This window comes from Hippopotamus amphibius, chromosome 9 (assembly GCF_030028045.1).
Source record: "Hippopotamus amphibius kiboko isolate mHipAmp2 chromosome 9, mHipAmp2.hap2, whole genome shotgun sequence".
NCBI lineage: Eukaryota > Metazoa > Chordata > Mammalia > Artiodactyla > Hippopotamidae > Hippopotamus > Hippopotamus amphibius.
In genome coordinates this window covers 142,953,182-142,971,131 of record NC_080194.1, presented here as the reverse complement: position 1 = coordinate 142,971,131, position 17,950 = coordinate 142,953,182, and the positions used below count along the sequence as shown (strand labels likewise).

The following is a 17,950-nucleotide window of genomic DNA, read 5'->3' as shown; positions in this document are numbered from 1 at the left end:
CTCCTGAGGTGTCGCCTGCCCTCCTGTGTGGACCAGGCCGGGCTCTGGGAGCAGAAGAGCACGAGGGCCGGGCCACGCAGGAAGATGGGAGGGATGCCACGTGGTTCTGCTTCCGGTGAGGAGAAGGCCAAAGCCTTGGAGGTGACCTTGCTACCCACGTACCCGGGAACGCCATGTCCCCACGACGTGAGCCAAGCCACCTGCAGGACACTGGCCCGGGCCTCAGCGGGACGGGCAACGGCACACACTGACCGTGGGATGGAACAACCCTCCTTCTGTGCAGATGACACGTCGCCCTAGGAAACACGACCGAGGCCTCTGAGGCCTACGGTTCGGTCAATGGGCACATCCCCCGGCCCACTGCCACCGCCACGTGTGGGCCTGTGTGGTTACGTGCACACACGCAGGCTCAGGCTCACACACGCACTGCACACGGGAGCCACCCCCACGCAGGGCTGTGTCTGCCCCCAGCACTGGGTGCCGTGCAGGCGTGTAAATCACCCGATGCCCTGGCCGTTGGCGGAGGGGCCCCGCCCAGGAGCACCAGCCACGCTTACTCGCCAGGAGAGGGCTCTGCGGCCCCGCTGAGCTGGCCCCACAGCTGGGCACTGGTGCGGCTTCTCGGCAGGACTCTGGGAAGAGCCTCCACCTGGGCCTACAGGGGGACGTGGTACAGATGCGAGAGGACGGGGAGGCCGGAGGCTCCTGCCTCCCGCCTGGTGGGGTGGCACGGCTCCGGGCCGCCCCGGACGCACGAGGCTTCCCACGAGGCGCACGCAGGGAGCGGCTGCCTTCACGATGGACTGCGGAACGCTCGACCGTTGGCCACCTCCCCTCCAAGAAGGAACAGCCACGCTTGTTCAAGAAAATACTGCTTAATTTTCTGGCAAAGTGTGTGACCTTAGGGGGGAATCTCATTTCCTGAGCTACCTGGTGCGGCCTCTGTCCTAACACAACTCCCGCCAACCTCGTCTGAGCGGCCTTCCCAGGGCCTCTCACCTGGTTCCAAAGCTCCCGGGGGCTCTGACCCACTCCTAGGATTTCCAGGCCCCTGCCATTGCAGCCAGGCACCGGGGGGCATGTGGCCATCGCAGCAGAGCCTGGACCTCAGGCCACACGGAGGCGGCTGCTTGTGGAGCCCGTGTCCCATCGGAGGTGCAGGACCAGGGCCCCGAGTCAGGGCTGCGAGGGCCTCGCAGTGGGTGACACCGGGCAGCATGTAGGTCCCCCAGCCTGGCCCAGGGAGCTGACATCTGAGAGCGGTCCAGTGACATTATGTGATTTAAAAGTTAATTAAACTGAGTGGTATAAAGTATAACAGCCCCAGGTGTTTATTTCCAAAGAGCATTTGAAAGGAAAGGGGGAAAATCTAATAAAAAGCTCTGTGAGGTATTGCGCGAGGAAGTAATCACGGTGCTAAATCACCCGGCGGCTGCGGTGGGGCTCCGGATGGCTCGGGCACCACTCCTGGCCCGACACCCGCGAGCCAGGGGCCCGGGGACGCGGAGGCGGTGGGCGTGGAGCTAGGGCTCTGCGCACAGGGCCCAGTGCCCGGAAGGAGTGCCCCCGGAGGCAGGCGGACCCCTCCCGGCCCATGCGTGTGCCCGTGGGCAGCCCTGAGGTTCAGGGGATGGGGGCGGAGAGGCCTGGTGACAGGTGCACGACGGTGGCCGGGACCCACTGACACTCACTCACTGAGCTCTTCCTTTCTGGGCAACGGGCTCCCTCAGGAGCTGGTGGGGGAGGGTGGCAGCAGTTCAGGGGGGTCTAGGGGCCTCAGTCCTTCCTGGTGGAGGAGAGCAAGCCCCTCCACCCTGTGCAGTCCCCAGGGACCCTGCCATCGAGGGGTCTCCCAGCCATGGCGTGGCCCAGCAGGTGGGGGAGGGGCTGCCCTGGGGCCCCGGCCCAGCCCCCAGAAAGGCCTGCCTGGAGCTGGCCCGAGCCTGTCCATAAGCCATCAGGGTAACAAACGGCATCCTCCCGCCCTCATGGGCTCCCGCGGGTGCGCTGCGGTGCCGTGCACGATTGATGGCCCTCACGGTGACGTGTAATTACCAGCTGGCTCCCCGAGCACCGGGCATATTCATCTGCCTGCCGCTGGCTGGCTGAGGCCCTGGTCCCCAGTGGGCGGCCCCGCAGCACCCCTGCACTCACACGGCCTCCACAGCCTCCGGCCCTGACACCTCTGAGCGACGGCAGCACCCGCCACGGGCCCTGCGTGTCAGGCTCTGCACCCGCGGGGCCCGCCCTCTGCCTGGCCCACAGCTCTCCGTGGGCGCCTCCTGCTAACAAGGGAGGGGGGGGCTGTCAGGGGCTCCTGCCCGGGCCACCAACTTCTCAGCAGACACACGGGACAGACACAGACAAACTCCTGCCTGAGAGCATCGCTTCCGGGCAGGCCCCGAAACCCGACAGGTGTGCACGTGCACGGTCATCTCGAGACGCCCCCGAGGTGGGCAGCCCTGGACCAGCCCTGGAGGGAGCCCCGGGGACCTCTGCCTGCAGCCCACCTCCTGCCCGCGGTTCCCTCCCCTGGAGGGTCTGACTTACTTCATTTCGTGTGATCATCTCTGGGTCCATCCATGGTGCTGCAACGAGCATCATTTCGTTCGTTTCTAGGGCTGAGTAACATTCCGTTGTATGTTCGTACCACATCCTCATCCTCTCACCTGTCGACGGACACTCAGGTCGTTTCCATGTCTTGGCTGTTGTGAACAGTGCTGCCGTGAACATGCGTGTATCTTTCTGAATGACAGTTTTCTCTGGATGTGTGCCCAGGAGTGGGAGTGCAGGGTCATGTGGTAACGATTTTTAGCGTTTTAAGGCACCTGCACACCGTTCTCCACAGTGGCTGCACCAATTTAGATTCCCACTGACAGTGCAGGAGGGGTCCCCTTTCTCCACTCCCCCTCCAGCAGGTACCGTCTGTAGACTCTTCAATGACGGCCACTATGACCAGTGTGAGGTGCCTCGCAGCTTTGATCTGCGTTTCTCTGACTGGTGACGGATGATGGGCAGCTTTAAACGTGCCTGTCGGCCGCCTGTGTGTCTTCTTTGGAGAAATGTGTATTCAGGTCTTCTGCCCATTTTTGATCGGGTTGTTTGTGTTGTTGCTGTTACTGAACTGTATGAGCTGTTTGTATATTTTGGAAAGTCAGCCCTTGTGGCTGCACATCTTTTCTCCCAGTCGTGGGCTGTGTTTTCATCTGTTGATGGTTCCTTTGCTGGGCAAAAGCTCGTAAGTTTGATTAGGTCCCACTTGTTTATTTTTGCTTCTATTTCTGTTGCCTTGGAGACTAATTTAAGAAAACTGCTATGATTTATGCCAGAGAATGTTTTGCCTGTGTTCTCTTCTAGAAGTGGTGTCATGTCTTATATTTAAGTCTTTCAGCCATTTTGAATTTATTTTTCTTTATGGTGTGCTCTAATTTCATTGATTTCCATGCAGCTGTCAAACTTTCCCCACACTGCTTACCAAAGGAACTCTCTTTTCTCCAGTGTATATCCTTGCCTTCTTTGTTGAAGATTAATTGACTGTAGGTGTGTGGGTTTATTTCCATATGTCTGTTTTTCTATGCCAACAGCATGCTGTTTTGATTACTGTAGCTCTGTAGTATTGTCTGAAGCCTGCAAGGATTAGGCTCCTGGCTGTGTTCTTTTTCAAGACTGCTTTTGGCAATTCTGGGCCTTTTACAGTTCAAAATAAATTTTAGGATTATTCGTTCTCACTCTGAGAAAGATCACAGGTAACTGGATAGAGATGGGATTAAATATGTAGATGGCTCTGGGTAGTACTGGCTGCACAACTCTTCTTCCTCGCTGGCCCCTGACCAGTGGACACAGCCCGTCCTGCACAAACATGGGCTCTTAACCAGGCTCTGCAGGTCGGCTCCTGCACTGATCTCCTCAAGCGCAGACAGGCCAGGCCGCCAGGGAGAGAGAGAGGGGAAGGAAGGCTGAGCAGGAGGAAGGGCGGGGAGGCAGCGCAGGAGAGAGGGGACGCACCAACCGGCAGGGCCTGTCCCAGGACACTGGCGCCCGGTCAGACGTGCCAGCTTGGCACTCTCTCAGGCTCTCGGCCAGAAACGCAGGGGGGCTCTGGGATCTGCGGGTCTGGGCTCTCCTCCTCCTGCCCCGCACCTGCCAGGGGCTGGGACGTGTCACGGGTGCAGTGTCAGCGCTGGACCCGGCTGCCCTGCAGAGCCCAAACCTCCTTCCCTGCCTACATTAATTACAACAGGGTAAACAACACTGTTTTGAAAAATGCATGTTTCTATGTGATTGCTTTTTTTAATTGGTTGGTTTAACATTTGAAATTTGATTTAATTTCAACTTGATTTTCCTCACCATGGGGTCAGGCTGAGAGCCGGGAAAATCACTGCAGGAGCTCCCATCATTAGCGGCGGGGGTCCCGGAGCACGTGCACCGGGCCCCTGGGAGCCAGAGCCGGCAGGCTGGCATCGGGGCAGTGGCACTGCAATCCTACCTCACGGAGTGGGGAGGGGCGGGAGTGGCTGCAGGGACCTATCCCTGCCGTTTCCCTCCCAGATCCCAGGCTGCTGGGGGCGTGGGAGGTGAGTGCCCACACGGCAGGGCAGGCGGCTGCACCCCTGCCACACCCACACGCCCTTTCCTGCCGCTCTGGAGCTGCAGGGGCGCCAACCTCGAGGGCCCTGGGCTCACCCGCCTGCCGGCACCCTCAGATTCTAGAATCTCCTCATGACCCACGTGGTGCGAGTCGGAAGACACACACGCCTGTGTGATGATGGCCTGTGGCCCAGGGGTCCCTGCTGCGAGATGATGCACGAGACCGGGGCACTGCCACGTGAGTGGGGACGGAGGGTGACGGGTTACGCACTCTCCGAGCAGCCCGGCCCCAGGCCCCCTGGGCAGCCACTGCCTCTATGTCTCTGTCCCCTCGTGTGGAACAGGGACGGTCCACCCAGAGCTCGCTGGGAGGACAGGCGAGAACGCGCCCATGGAGCCCAGCACTCGGCAGCCAGCGCGCACTCCATGGTGGGTCCCATGGAGGAGGCGAGGGTCCCTCCTCTCCCCTAACCCCCGCCCTCCCCGCAGCTCCACCTGCCCTGGACACAGGCCAGAGTCGCAGACAGCAACGCCACACCTGCACTGCGGCCACCGCGTCCTCTGGGAGTGTCGTGTCTCCTGGCTCAGGCCTCCCTGTGCTGGGTCCTCTGCCTGTGGAGCCTGCCTCCCTGAGACCCTCCCCAGCCTTCAAGGCCCACCCCAGCGCCTGCTCCTCCCAGGAGCCCCCAGAGCCCGTCGCTCCCTCCTGCATCGTCCATCTGTCCACCCACCCACCCAGGACTGACCGAGTGCCTGCTCTGGGTGCTGAAGACACAACTGGAAACACACTGCACAGAGGTGCTGCTCTTGCTGAGTGTCTGTGTTCCAGTGGTGTAGACAGAGAAACATAGGTACATAACACACTGGCCAAAAACGAAGCGGGGGAGGCCGTGGACAGAGTCACGGCTCCTTCAGACAGGACAGTCGCGACGGGCCCACACTTGGGGCGGCCTCTGAGCAGAGCCCTGGACAAGGCACTCGGGACACAGGAAGCACGAGGGCATGTGCAAGGGTCCCGAGGCAGCGCACTCCGCGCGCCTGGGGGAGTCTGGTGGCCAGTGAGCCTCGATCGGAGTGGACGGAAGTGTGTGGGAGGAGCAGAGGCTGCAGGAGGCGGATGCAGTGGTGTCTCCTCTTCTCCCTGGTTTGCGAGCGTCCTGCCAGGCACCCCCCAAGACCAGCCTGGACTTGCCTGGCCCCGAAGTCCACAGGGCCCGCCCCTGAGACCGAGCACCGGATTTGCGCTGCGTATAAAGAGACAATGCCGAGGGGCCGCCTCTTTGCAGTCCCAGCAGCCTTGCTGGCCTCGGGCTGACCATGCCCCCCACTCTGTCCCGGCTCCCGCCCGGCCGGGTGCTCGTCCACCTGCAGCCGCTGCCCCGGGCCCGCCCAGGACGTGGCTTCTGCAGACGCTGTGTCCCTGCCGCACAAGACCCCAGCCCACGGGCCCAGGCCAGCTGTGCTCCCCACCCGTGCACGTGGTGCCTGCTGCAGGGCGGCGGCCGCAGATGCGGGGAGGGAGGTGAGCACGACCCCGGGCAGGCCCGGCGAGCCGCTCCACCTCCCTCAGCCTGCGCTTTCTTGGCTGAACATGGGCTGGGGGAGGACTCGGTGCCACGCGGGCCTCATCCGGGGGGTCTCAGACGTGACCCGGGCCCCCAGCTTCTGCAGCACTGCTCCGAAGGTCCAGACGTGGGACCTGCCCTCCAGGCCAACCCCCCCACCCCCGCCCCAGCCAGCAGGCCTCAGAGCAAACTAGAGGCGCATCTGTCTCCAGGGTCCTCGCACCTCGCGGAGCTTAAATGTGGCCGTGCTGACACCCCAGCAGCCACCGCCGGGGTTCCCAGGAGCAGCGCCTCTCAAGCTTGCACCACGGACGCTGAAAGATGTCCCAGCAGCCCGGGCCCCCCCCGTGACAGCCAAAACCGTCCCCTGACACTGCCCAGGGCCCCCAGGGAGGCGGCACCGCCCTCGTGGAGAGCTGCTGCCCTGGAGCCCCGAGCTCAGCACACAGCCCCCGCCCGCGGCCCTCTCATCCTCACTGTCCCGGGGAGTCTGGCGGGGACCCTGCGGCCCTGGCATCAGAGTCTGTGTGTTTTGCTCCCCGTGGCCCTGCACCTGCCGTGGGATGGGCCTGGGAGCCACCCTGGCTTGGCGACCGCTGGCTGTGCACTTCCTCGCCTTTCAGAACGTTGGAAACCTTCTCTGTGTGACAAAGGAGTTGCGCACGTTGCAGATCTGTCATTTACTTCATGTTTTTCTTTAAATCAACTATTCCTATCACCTTAAGTAGACTTAGCTTGAAAGGAAGCTTTATGTCACCCGTGTAACATGGAAACAAACACTGCTTGCGACAGAGTAACTATGAAAATGAACTCAGAGACAAAACCGTGGCACAAGCCATCATCTAGGTCTGGGGTGGCCTAGCCTGAGGCCCGTCCACAGGCGGGGGAGGGGATCCACGGAGTGAGACACAGCGGCCACCCCAGCCCCGGCAGCTCCCCCCTCCCCCCACCACCGTGGGAAGAAGGGTGGTGGGGGGGTTAAGGCACCCAGAGCCTGGCCAGCCTGGTGTCGCCTGGCCAGGGAGCGTCCCCACCATCGCCAGGTGGGTGTCAGCAGAGGAGGGAAGAAGGAAGAGGGGCTGGGGACGGTTACAACCCAGTCGAGGGTCCACAGAGCCCACCGGGAGCAACAGAGGTGGGGCAGCTGGAGGTGTGCCGAGCTCGGCCCCGACCCTGGCTCTGTGCGGCTGCGACGGGAGGGGACCGGGCCGGCCAGCTGCGGGGCCCGAGCCAGTGTCACCGGGCCTGCGGGGCCCTCCATGCGTCCAGGGCGGGCCCTCCCAGGGGGAAGACGCGGCTGAGGGGGCAGCCCCAGCGCACGGAGGCCCAGAGGCACCGCTCTGCCTGTGGACGTCAACCCCGGCCCGGACACTCTCCTGGGGAGGTCAGCCCCCCTCCCCCAAACCTTCCTCCCTCAGCTGTAAACCCGCCCCTGACACACACAGACCCTGCGGGTTTTAAACACCCGTCTTTATCTAAGACTTTCTGGCCCTGAAATCAAACCCCCTCCTCCAACATAAGGGGAAGCCTGGCCCCCAAAACGGCCCTGCCCCCGGGGTAGCAGGGGTGTGCGCCGGCCCCAGCGCGGGGGACCAGCACCTCATCCATCTCCTGACCCCCCAAGCCCCAGGGCTCCAGCTCACAGGTGAGGTACCAGCCACACGGTCACCTCCCTTCCCTGAGCTCCTGGGGCCCCGCTGCGTCCATGAGGGTGGAGGGGCTGCGGCTCAGCCCCCCAGCCACGCTGCCGGGGGGTCTCCGCCCGTCTCTGGCGAGCACTCTCTGCGCCGTGTGCTCACAGGTCCTTTCCCGAAGGGAAGCCGGGCTGAGGCGGGATGGGCGCCGACGACCAGAGAAGGACCCTGTGGAAGAGAGACGCCCCAGAGCCCAGACCAGGAGTCCTGTCGCTGCCCCCCACGGGTGACAGCAGGACCGCTTGCCGTCCGCCCACTGGGGGTCCGCGGCTGAGGGTCCACGTGGCTGGGGGAACAGAGCTGTCCGTGTGTCTCAGTGAAGCTGAAGGGGAGGGCTGGGGCTGGCCGGCGGGGCCACTCCACCTCGCCCCCGCCCTGGACCCAGCACGCGCGCCTTCCGACCCCAGCTTCTGCTTGGGGAAGCGAGCGCGACAGTCAACGGGCGCCTCTCCTGGTGCAGAGCTGGCGGGCCCAGGCCTCCGTCTGGGGTCAGCGTCAGAGCACGTCACCCTATGGGCGGTGGGGACAGCCTCCCCGGCGGCCCTCCAAGACCTCCGCTCCCCGCGGAGGCTCCGCCCAGGCCCCGCACGGCCCCAGCTGCGCCCCCAGGACCGACACCAGAGCCCAGCCCGGCCCCCAGCGCCGGGGCGCCCCCGCCAGCAGCCGCGCCGGGTCTCAGGACACCTTGCCTGCTCCAGCCCCTCCAGTCTCCTGGGAAGAAACTGCTTCACTGTGATTTACAATAGCCGTGCGTTCGCAGAGGAGTCTGTACGAGGCAGGAGGCGCCGAGAGGCTGAGCTGGCACGTCCCACGTTTACAGCGTCACCTCGCGAGGAGGTGGCCCTCTTGGTCACCAGAGGCAGTTCACACGGGCTCCTGGAGGAGCTCTTTCCACGAGCTCTGATGTGAGCGCGTTCCGTCTGCACCGTCCGTCAGGCCTGGCCGCCCCGGAGACCCTGCGTCCACAGCCGGGACAGCCTGGGGGACACCAGCCGCAGCCCCGGTGATGGCAGCGCTTCTGCCCGCGCCCGGCCTGGGCCCTCTGGCTTTGGCTTGGATGCAGAGACCCAGGGCCCCCGGAAGAGCAGGGGGTCCTGCGCTGGGGTCTTGGTGGCTCCACGAGCTAGACAGGGGCACGTGGTGACTCTCTGGGGCTCAGGACCGTGGTCCCGCCCAGCGGCAGACGGTGCCAGCCCCAGGGTCCCCACAAGCTGGCAGAGGTGTGGGTGAGTCGGCAGGTCCTCTCCAGGCCACGGCGCCGGAACCAGGTGTCGCTGTGACCAGGTAAGGATGACTGCCCGGGGCCTGGGGAAGGAGCTGGTACGAGGGTCTCCTGAACCAAGCTCTGGGTGAGGCCTGGCGCCTGTAGGCACTGGGGGGTGGCGATGGGCAGGGCGACGGGCTGGTGCTGCGCAAGCGGTTTGAGCAAAGTCGCCGGGGGGTCACCATCAAGGATAAAGACCAACTTGGGCGGGGTGGGGGGCGTTCCTGGGTGGGGCCCCCAAGCTGCTGAGGTTCCTGGTTTGAGGGGGCCACGGAAGACCAACGAGAGGCCCAGCCCCAGCAAACACCAAGCTGACCTTTGCTACCCCCTCCCTCAAGGTGCAGTGGGTCTTCCCTTCAGGCTCAGAGATGCCTCCAGGCCTAGAGAGTGAAAGTCACCAGCTCTACAGACGTGGGAGACTTGTATGACTACGGGACACACTCATGAAACAAGTGAGGTGCGGTACACGCTGTGGGCTGGACCGCAGTACCTCAAATTCACCCCCCACCATGTGACTGTATTAGGAGATGGACCTTTAAGCAGGTAATGAAGGTAAAATGAGGCCATCGGGCAGGGGGGACCCTGACCCAACAGGACCGGTGCCCTCACAAGAAGAGGAGACACGGAGGGCTCGCTACGCACCCCCGCCCCAGCGTGTGCACGAGGAATCCACGTGAGGATGCACGGAAGAAGGCGGCCGTCTGCGAGCCAGCAATGACCTGATGGCGCCCAGTCTTGGACATCCAGGCTGCAGACTGCCGTCCTCCGAGCTGCCCGGCCAGTGTGTGGTCCACGGCAGCCCACAAAGCAGTGTCCATAACATGGTCTAGTCCTGCAAACCCCACACGGCCCTCCCCCACGGCCACGTCACGGCACCTCTGAGAAGAGGGTGGGGGTGCACTCCGGCCTCTGCCTGGGACCCACGCGTGAGGCCGACAGTGGGTCCTGCACACGGGCTCTGACGGACGTCCTACAGCTGCTTTCGTACCTGGGCAGCCGCACGTGCTCTGAGCCCGTGTGTGGTTGACAGGCCAGCGGGGTGGGCGCCAGCGAGGAAGGCGAGGTGGGCCCCAGGCCTGCTCAGGGCCCTTGGGTGTCCCGCACCAGGGCCGGAGTCCGCGGCTCCTGGCGCGTGGCGAGCACCTCCCCTTGCGCACCGCCCTCCCCGCCCCCACGAGCACTGTCTGGAAGAGGGTTTGCAGCTGCAAGCACTGGCCAGAGCAAGGCTCGCGGACTGCGCGCCCCACCCAGCACCGCCCCAAATCCACTTCTGAACGTCAAATCAAGCCCTTGACTCCGTTTTCTTAAAAACTCCTAGTGAGTCTGCACTGCTCTCGGGACAAGGAGCCAACCCAGCCGAGCCTCCGGGCCCTCACCAGCCTTCCCCTGGACCAGGCTCCTCCGTAACCCTGGTGGGCCAGCCCCATGGCCTTGCTTCAGTTCTGAGGCTGCCCAGGCCTCCTTGACCACAGGGCCTTTGCACGAGATGCTGGAACTGACACCAGCTCTTCCCACTGCACTGTGTGGCCTCACACTGTCAGGGGCCCACGGACACAGGAAGGAAACGGTTCATTTTGCTGGGAAGACGCTGTCACGCCGTCCAACCCTGGTCTCCCTGCCCACCACTGCCCCTCCTCCCGACACCTCCGGGGAGCAGCAGTGCACACGCCTGCCCACGCCGCCCCCCACCCCCCGGCCTAGGCTGAGGGCCGCGCCCCAGGCTCCCCACGGACCGAACTCCAGACCCCACGCTTGCCCACCCTCCTCCACAGAAGGGAGGCAAACACGGACAGAGGCAGCTCTGCTGGGGGCCCCCCGGGTCTCCCCGAGCCCTGGCTCGCCCCCTCGTCCCGGGAGGCGGGTGCGTCCGGGCAGATGGGACGGGGCCAGGGCGTGCCGAGTGGCTCGTCAAATATCCTGAGACACTGAAGACCAGCGCCCGCCCAGCCCAAGAGACGACAAGCTCTGACGTCAGCAGCTGCACGTGAAGTTCAGCGGACCAAAGCAAAGTAAATGCAAACGACAGTGTCTGCCCAGAGCTCCCTGTGGCGGCAGGAGCCCGGAGCCCCCACGAGCCGTCTCCTTCAGACAGGAGCCTGGGAATGGCCCGACCACCTGTCAGGGGAGGAAGCCAAGGAGAAAGGGTGCTGTCTGCCCGGCCGGCCCCCCGCCCGCTGCAGCCTGCCAGCCCCTACTGCCGGGCGGGGCCGGCTCTCCGTGCTCCCTCAGCCAGCCCCCGGCGGACCACACAGTGGCACCGGCCGCCGGCGCGGGGACCAGGGCTGCGCTGCTGCGAGGCCCCGCGCCCTCCCACCACGGGTACCCCTGCGCCTGCTGAAGCAGACACGCTCCTTAAGCAGCCTGTGATGGGGCGCCGGTCGGAGCTGAGGTTTGGTCCGTGAACCAGGCCACGTGGGCAACGGGAAAACCACATCAGGACAACTCGGGTTACCTGCCCTCCTTCCAGGGGCAGCGTTTCTGGGGGCCCCGGGGCTGCATCTGGGGGCCACGGTCCTGCTCCTCCCCAGCTGGGGGCCCGGAGGCTGTGTCGCGCTCACCGCAGCCCAGGAGGGGACGGCTCCCAGGCTGGCTCCCGGGCAGGAAAGGACCCCGCACCGCTCAGGTCACAGACAGGTCGGGTCTGTGGACGAGGAGGTGGAGACCACAGGCCCCGAGGGCCAGCACTTCTGCTCTAACAGCAAAAGAAAACAAAGCAAACCCCTGTTCCCCAGAGAACTCAAAACAGACACGCCAACTCGAGTCGCTGGACGCTCTGGGCGGAGTGACTGGGCTCACTGCCCTCCCAGGAGGTCCACCTGCTTGTCCGTAAGACAAAGGGGAGACCGGGTGAGTCTGAGCACCTGGAGGCCTGGTCCTTCTGTGAACATGGAGGTGAACCACAGAGGGTGGGGAGGCCATGCAAGACTGCATCCCGGGTCTGACACGGGGCTGGGCTACAACCAAACTCCTGGACAGACGCCCGGCCCAAGGAGCCGGCCCCGGGGACCAGTCCCTCCGCCAGCTCCACGAGGGGCTGAGTCCCACCTGCCCACGGCCCAGACCCGGCTGGTCGGCCCCACTCAGCCCCCGAGAGGCCGGGGGCCACGGCGCGCCGTCTCAGGCCCTCCGCTCTCAGCTTGCCCCCACGGAGCCTCTGTTCCAGCTCTCTCTGCTCTGCAGGGAAAGGAAGAAAGCGCAACGCAGGCCTCCAAGTTGCAAGCCACAGCTGTGAGCGCTGGGCGGAGGCCAGGTGTGCTCAGATGAGGGACCCCATGCCGCGGGGCTGTCGAGAGGCCTCGTGTGGGGCACGGGGTCCAGCTCAACACCCGCAGAGAGAAGCCCGTGAGGGATCCCTGCTCCTCTGAGCCCCTCCTTCCCCCCTCCTCTAGCCAAGAGCTGTGGCCATGGCGACCCCAGGGTGCCCTCCCGGCCGAGCTGCTCCGGCTCCAGCCCTGCGCTGGGCACCTGGGCCGGGCCGCAGGGACGCCTCCCCGGCGGCTCGCGCTTCTGCCCGGTCCCCGGCTGTCTGTTCTCTTTGCCAGCCCCACCCCTACCCCTGGGGACCCGGCGGCTCTCTCCAGGGAGGCCCGGGGTGGGGGGCAGAGGACGCCCGGGAGGGCCCCTTCCCCACCCTTCCCACCTCTGCTGCCCCACAGCTACCCTTCCTCCCGAAGCCCCCTCCACGGGGACTGCCCTCTCGGCCCTCCACCCCTGCCCTGCGAGCACGGGAGGCTGGTGGTCTGTGTCTGGCAGACAGGATGCCCGAGGGCAGGGGTCTGTCCTGCGCCTGGTGCCAGTGCAGGGCCCGCAATGGGGGGTGGGGGGGCGCGTAAGGCAGGACGGTGGGGGGGGGGGTCTGTTCCCCACGCAGTGACGGAAAGGGCAGGCCCGCACACGCGCCCTGCTCCCTCACCGCCGCTAGGAGAGGAAGGAGCGGAGCTCGGCCTGGATGCCGGTGGGTGCCTGTCGACCAGGCCCCTTCCAGGAAGGGCAGCAGGGCCACGGGGGGCCTCAGCCTGAGCCTCTGTCCCCTGACAGCTGGATGACCTTGGGCAGGACTCTGCTCTGCCCGTCCTCAGGGCCCAACAAGCAGCGACGCGCCAGAGGAGGCAGTGGGGGGGCAGGGCATCGGGGCTGTGGGGCCCCAGGCCCCTCCGGCTGCAGCCAGCACCACCCAGGGCCCCGTGAGGCAGGCAAAGATCCCAGATGGTGGACCGGGGTCTCTACCGGTCTGTCTGTGCAGGGAAAGCCCTGGGCGCGAGAGGGGTCGGGGGACACGCGGCCTGGGGGCTCCCCGACTCCTGGGGGCTCCGACTCCTCCCAGCTGCCTCCCTGATGCCTGCAGCTGGCAGCCTTGGAAATGCCCACTCGGGGGCTTGCGGGCTGCACCCCGCCCCGCGGCACTCCCCTAACCTGACACTGCGCGTCTCTGGAGCAGGTGCCCGTGGAAGGAGCACGGACACGACCGGACAGAGGCAGACGGGAAACACGTGCGTGTCTGAGTGCCGGGTCCCCAACACATGTCCACGTGCCCTGGCAGCACACGACGGAGCCACGTGACGGTCCCACGGCTCGGCGGAGGCAGGGGGACAGTCACACCGGGTGGCTCTGACCCGAAGTCCAGCACCGTCCCACAACCTGAGGGGGTGTCCTCACAGCAACACCCTGACATTCATCTCCGTCTAGCAGATGCTGACCCACTGCTGGCTCTGGGCCACGCCAGACGTGCAGGGGGCGGAGGGCCAGGCCGTGGGGCGGCCGCATGCAGAAGCAGGCGCACTGACCGGGACACCCAACAGGGAAGCATGAGTGGGGCCAACGGGCAGGCTCTCCGGCCTCACGCGCCCTGCCCCCCGGCGCAGCCTCCCGACCCCCGGGCCTTCAGGCACCTGCTGCCCACTCCAGCCCCGAGGACAGAGGCCAGGCAGGGAGGACGGAGGGTGCCACGGCGGCTCCTGCTTCTCAGGGAGGCTGAGCCCAAGCTGGGCCGTGAGTGTGGGAAGGAAGGAGCACGGGGCGGGAGAGCGGTGTGGCCGGGGCTGGCAAACCCCAGACCATGGGCGAATCCAGCTCCCAGCCTCCGTCTGCACCGCCTGTGGGCTAAGAATGAGTCTACACGTTTAAGTGGTCGAAAAATTTTTAAAGCGGTTTACAGCACCTTTATCCATAACTGCTAAAACCTGGGAACAACCAAGACGATGGATAAGTGAACTGCGGTCCACCCAGACAGCGGAAGAGGACGCAGAGGGAAAAGGAAACGAGCCACCACGTCAGGAAAAGGCCTGCAGGCGCCTTGAGTGCAAATCACTGAGCAGAGGAGTGGGTCTGAGCAGCCTGTGTGACTCCACTACGTTCTGGGAGAGGCGAAACCACGGAGGCAGGCGAAGACCAGGGATGCCGGGGAGGCAGGGGGAGGAGGCGGGTGAGCACGGGGTGTTTAGGCCGTGAAACTGTTCTGTGGGACGCAACAGCTCACATTTGTCAAAACCCACAGAACCGTACAACACACGGGGTGAACCAGACTCCACAGTCAATGATAACATACAAGTACTGATGCATCACTTCTCACAGAGGCACCCCCTCGTGGAGGGCCAGGGACCCAGCTCCACGCCCCACCTCCCCTCCACACAGGCAGGCGCACGGGGAAGGGGTCACCTCCCCGCTGGGTTCCTGGACCCCAGTCTCGTTGCTGTCCCAGAGAGCAGGGCCCTGCCTGGGCCTCGCTGAACTCGCATCCGTGACACTGGGGGATGGTGCCGGTGGGAAGGCGCTACGGCCTCGGGGACCTCCCGACACAGAGTCAGGTCTGCACTGGTTACAGATCTGGGCGGTGGACGGAGAGAGCGTCCGTCCCTGAACACAGGTGGTCACCGGGGCCTGGATGGTGGCTCAGAGCCACAGATCAGCACAGCACAACCCAGGAGGGACTGGCGCCCTCACACAAGCCAGACCTCGCTGGGGCCACGAGCAACAGAACAAATCCTGTGGGGAAAGCGTGTGCCCACGTTCCCCCAGAGGGACGCTCAGATGGGGGGCAGCCACCTGCCGAGGCCCTGGCCGCCGTGCCCGCAGCCCTCACTGCGGCGGGAGCTGGCCGGGCTCGCGGCCCAGGGCTGCCCAGCCACGCCGGGTACCCACAGGGCTACGGTCTACACGTGCCCCCGCCTCCACACCCCCGGTTACAGGTTCCGTAACTCGGGCTCAGCAGTGAAGACAGGCACAGGGGCCACGCCGGCCTCCAGCTAGGTGTGTCTGATTCTAGAACCTGCGTCCGGCGTCTTGCCTGTCGCCCACGTCGAGCCCCGCGAGCCCCTGGGTTAGGCCAGGCCCCGAGGAAGGCCAGGGGGTAGGGTGGGGGGGGTGGGGCAGGGGCGGCTGGGAGCCCGACGGCCCACAGGGCGAGGAAGGCGCAGAGCTGTGCCCCAGCCGTCCCCACGGGCGGTCCTCACCTCCTGGCCGTGGGGTGCTTCCCCTCCCCGGGCCTTCCGTGGGGAGGGGAGGAAAATCCCTGTGACCACAGCACACAGGACGGCAGGGACGAGAAGCAAGCCTGTGAACGCGGGCTGTGCACACGCGGGGCTCCGGGAAACTCCCTCCCACCTGCACCGCTCAGCAGGCGCCCTGGCGGCCAGCGCACGCGGGACAACCTCCCGGGAACGCGCCGAAGGCTCCGGGCCCACTCCGGGGGGAGCGGGCGGGAGGGGGCCCGGCCCCGCAGGCGGACGCTGGAGCCGAGCTCCCGCCTCTCCTCGCACGGCAGGGCACCAGCGGGCAGCGCCCACCCACGCGGCAGCAGGGCCGGGCCGCCGCTGCCCCAGCAGAGCCTGAGGGCCGAGCCCGAGGCCGCCCACCCCCGCACACCTGCGGGCCCTCCCCTGCCACAGCGCGGCTATTTCTAACTCCGCCGTCCATCCCCTTTCTGCCTGAGAAATCACCTTTGTGAAAATAAAGTCCGCTGCCGCCGTCGCCTCTGATCCTTCCCCAGCCCGACCCGCGGCCACCGGAACCCGCGCGCCCGCCTCGGGCGGCAGGGCTGGGATGCGGCACGGGGGCGGCCTCTGCGCCCGCCAGCTCACCTGCGACCCTTCCACGGAGACGTGGCTCTCCAGGGAAGCCCTTCTGAGCCCCGGGGCCAGGGTGAGAAGGGCCTCTAGTCCCCCAGAGTCCGGTGAGCCGGCCACGGGGGTCGCAGCTGCCGCAGGTCGAGGTGGCTCCGTGCGGCCCGCCTGGCTGCTGGGCGGCGCCACGCACGGGGCCTGGACGGCGGGGCGTCCGCCCCGTGTGCCTTCTCTTAGCCCCCTCCCCGTGCTCAGCTCACACTCTGCACGTGCCCTGAGCCGGCGGGTGGCAGCAGCCGTGGACAGCGTGCTTCCCGTCTGGGACTCAGCAGGTAGAGATGCCCGTGCTCTGCTTACATTTCCCGCCAGCAGGCGCGACAGCTGCAAACCCACCCTCCCGCCTCAGCAGGCCCTGCCCGGGCCCCGCCTGACAGCGCCGGCCGCGGGAGCAGCACAGGCTCGGGGCTCCTCCCCTCGTGCGGCTGCAGCCCGGCCTGACCCCGACCGCCACCCCGTCACTCAGCCCTCTCGCGGCACTGCGGACGCTGGAGCGCCGCCCCGCTGCCCCCCGGGGACGGGGCCGATGCCCGTGGCGGAGGGCCGCGCTAGGGCCAGCGTCCCCTTAGGTCAGGGCTGCGGGCAAGGCTCGGGGCGGGGAGGCCGCCGCCCGTCCTGCCTGCAAGGCCGCGCCGCCGCGTCCTACCTTGAAGATGAGGCAGTCGGCCTGGCGCTCGGCGTACATGGAGGTCAGCCGGTACTGGTTCTCCGTGGTGATGTCCACCTGGTAGCCTGTCAGCGTGTAGCACGCCTTCCGGAACTCCTGGATCTTGGTCTGGAAGACCTCCTTCAGCCGCTGGTTCTTCAGCTCTGCGCTCTCCACCTGCTTCTTCAGCTCTGAGGGGAAAGGCAGAGGCGGTCAGCTCCCCAGCCGGTCTCAGAGGGACAGACACAGAGGGGCAGAGGGCGCTGACGGAGGGGCGAGGAGGCTGCGCGCGGCTCCCGGCGGGGGGAGTGAGCCAGGAGGCAGCCTGGGCTCCGCCCCCTCCTCCAGGCAGGGGCGCAGACAGGCACCCCCACCCCGGACGACAGCCCTGGGTCCGTCTGCCTGCACCAGCCAGGGGCGTTGACACGCACTTTCCAGTCTGCAGTGCATCCCCGCCCGGGCTGGACGTCCACTGCGTGGCCAGCTGAGGAGCGGCAGGGGGTGTGGAGTGGGGCGCGGGCGCCGAGAGCAGAGGTCCCCTGGAGATTTCGGATCGCGCTGCCTGGGGCTCCCCTCCCGGCCACCCGGAGACCAGACCGCTGGGTGGAGAGGGCCCGCCGTCCTGAGCGCCCCGGCCCTGCTCTAACTGGATGGCGCGGGGCAGAGACCCTCGGGCCCCCCTGCCGCCCCCGCCAGGCGTACGGCCGCACAGGGAGAGACCAGCCGTGCGGAGCCACCAGGAGAGTACGCAGCCGTCACCGCGAGTCCTCCGCCCAAGGCGCCTTCCCAGGAATCACACCTCGGTTCATCCCCCGTGCATGAGCGAGGCGGCTCCGCTCCGTGCACGAGCGCATCTGAGGCCGGGCGCTTCCCGGTGGTCCCGTCGGGAGCCGCCCCGCGGGGGGTGGGAGACCCCAGGCCTCGAGCCGTCCGCCTCCCCGCGGACCCCCGTCCCACTGTGACGGGGACGACAGTCCCCACCCATGGGGCCCGCAGGACCCAGTGCGTCTGGTGGTGTGAGATGGGCAGATGCAGTCAGGGTCGCCTGCGGGAGGAGGTGAGGGGAAGCCGGGCAGGGA

At 66.2% G+C, this 17,950-nt stretch overlaps 1 protein-coding gene across 9 annotated transcripts in view; it reads right to left on the bottom strand.

Moving 5' to 3' along the window:
• MAD1L1 (mitotic arrest deficient 1 like 1) overlaps window positions 1-17,950 on the bottom strand; it is a 352,049-nt gene that overhangs the window by 56,983 nt on the left and 277,116 nt on the right. For 4 of the 9 annotated variants that reach the window (XM_057695713.1, XM_057695711.1, XM_057695709.1 and 1 more), the window contains one exon: window positions 16,872-17,062. The exons of the other annotated variants lie outside the window; for them this stretch is intronic. In XM_057695713.1, coding sequence (XP_057551696.1) covers window positions 16,872-17,062 — 191 coding nt within the window. The remainder of the gene's footprint in view (window positions 1-16,871; window positions 17,063-17,950) is intronic. 9 annotated transcript variants of the gene reach the window in all.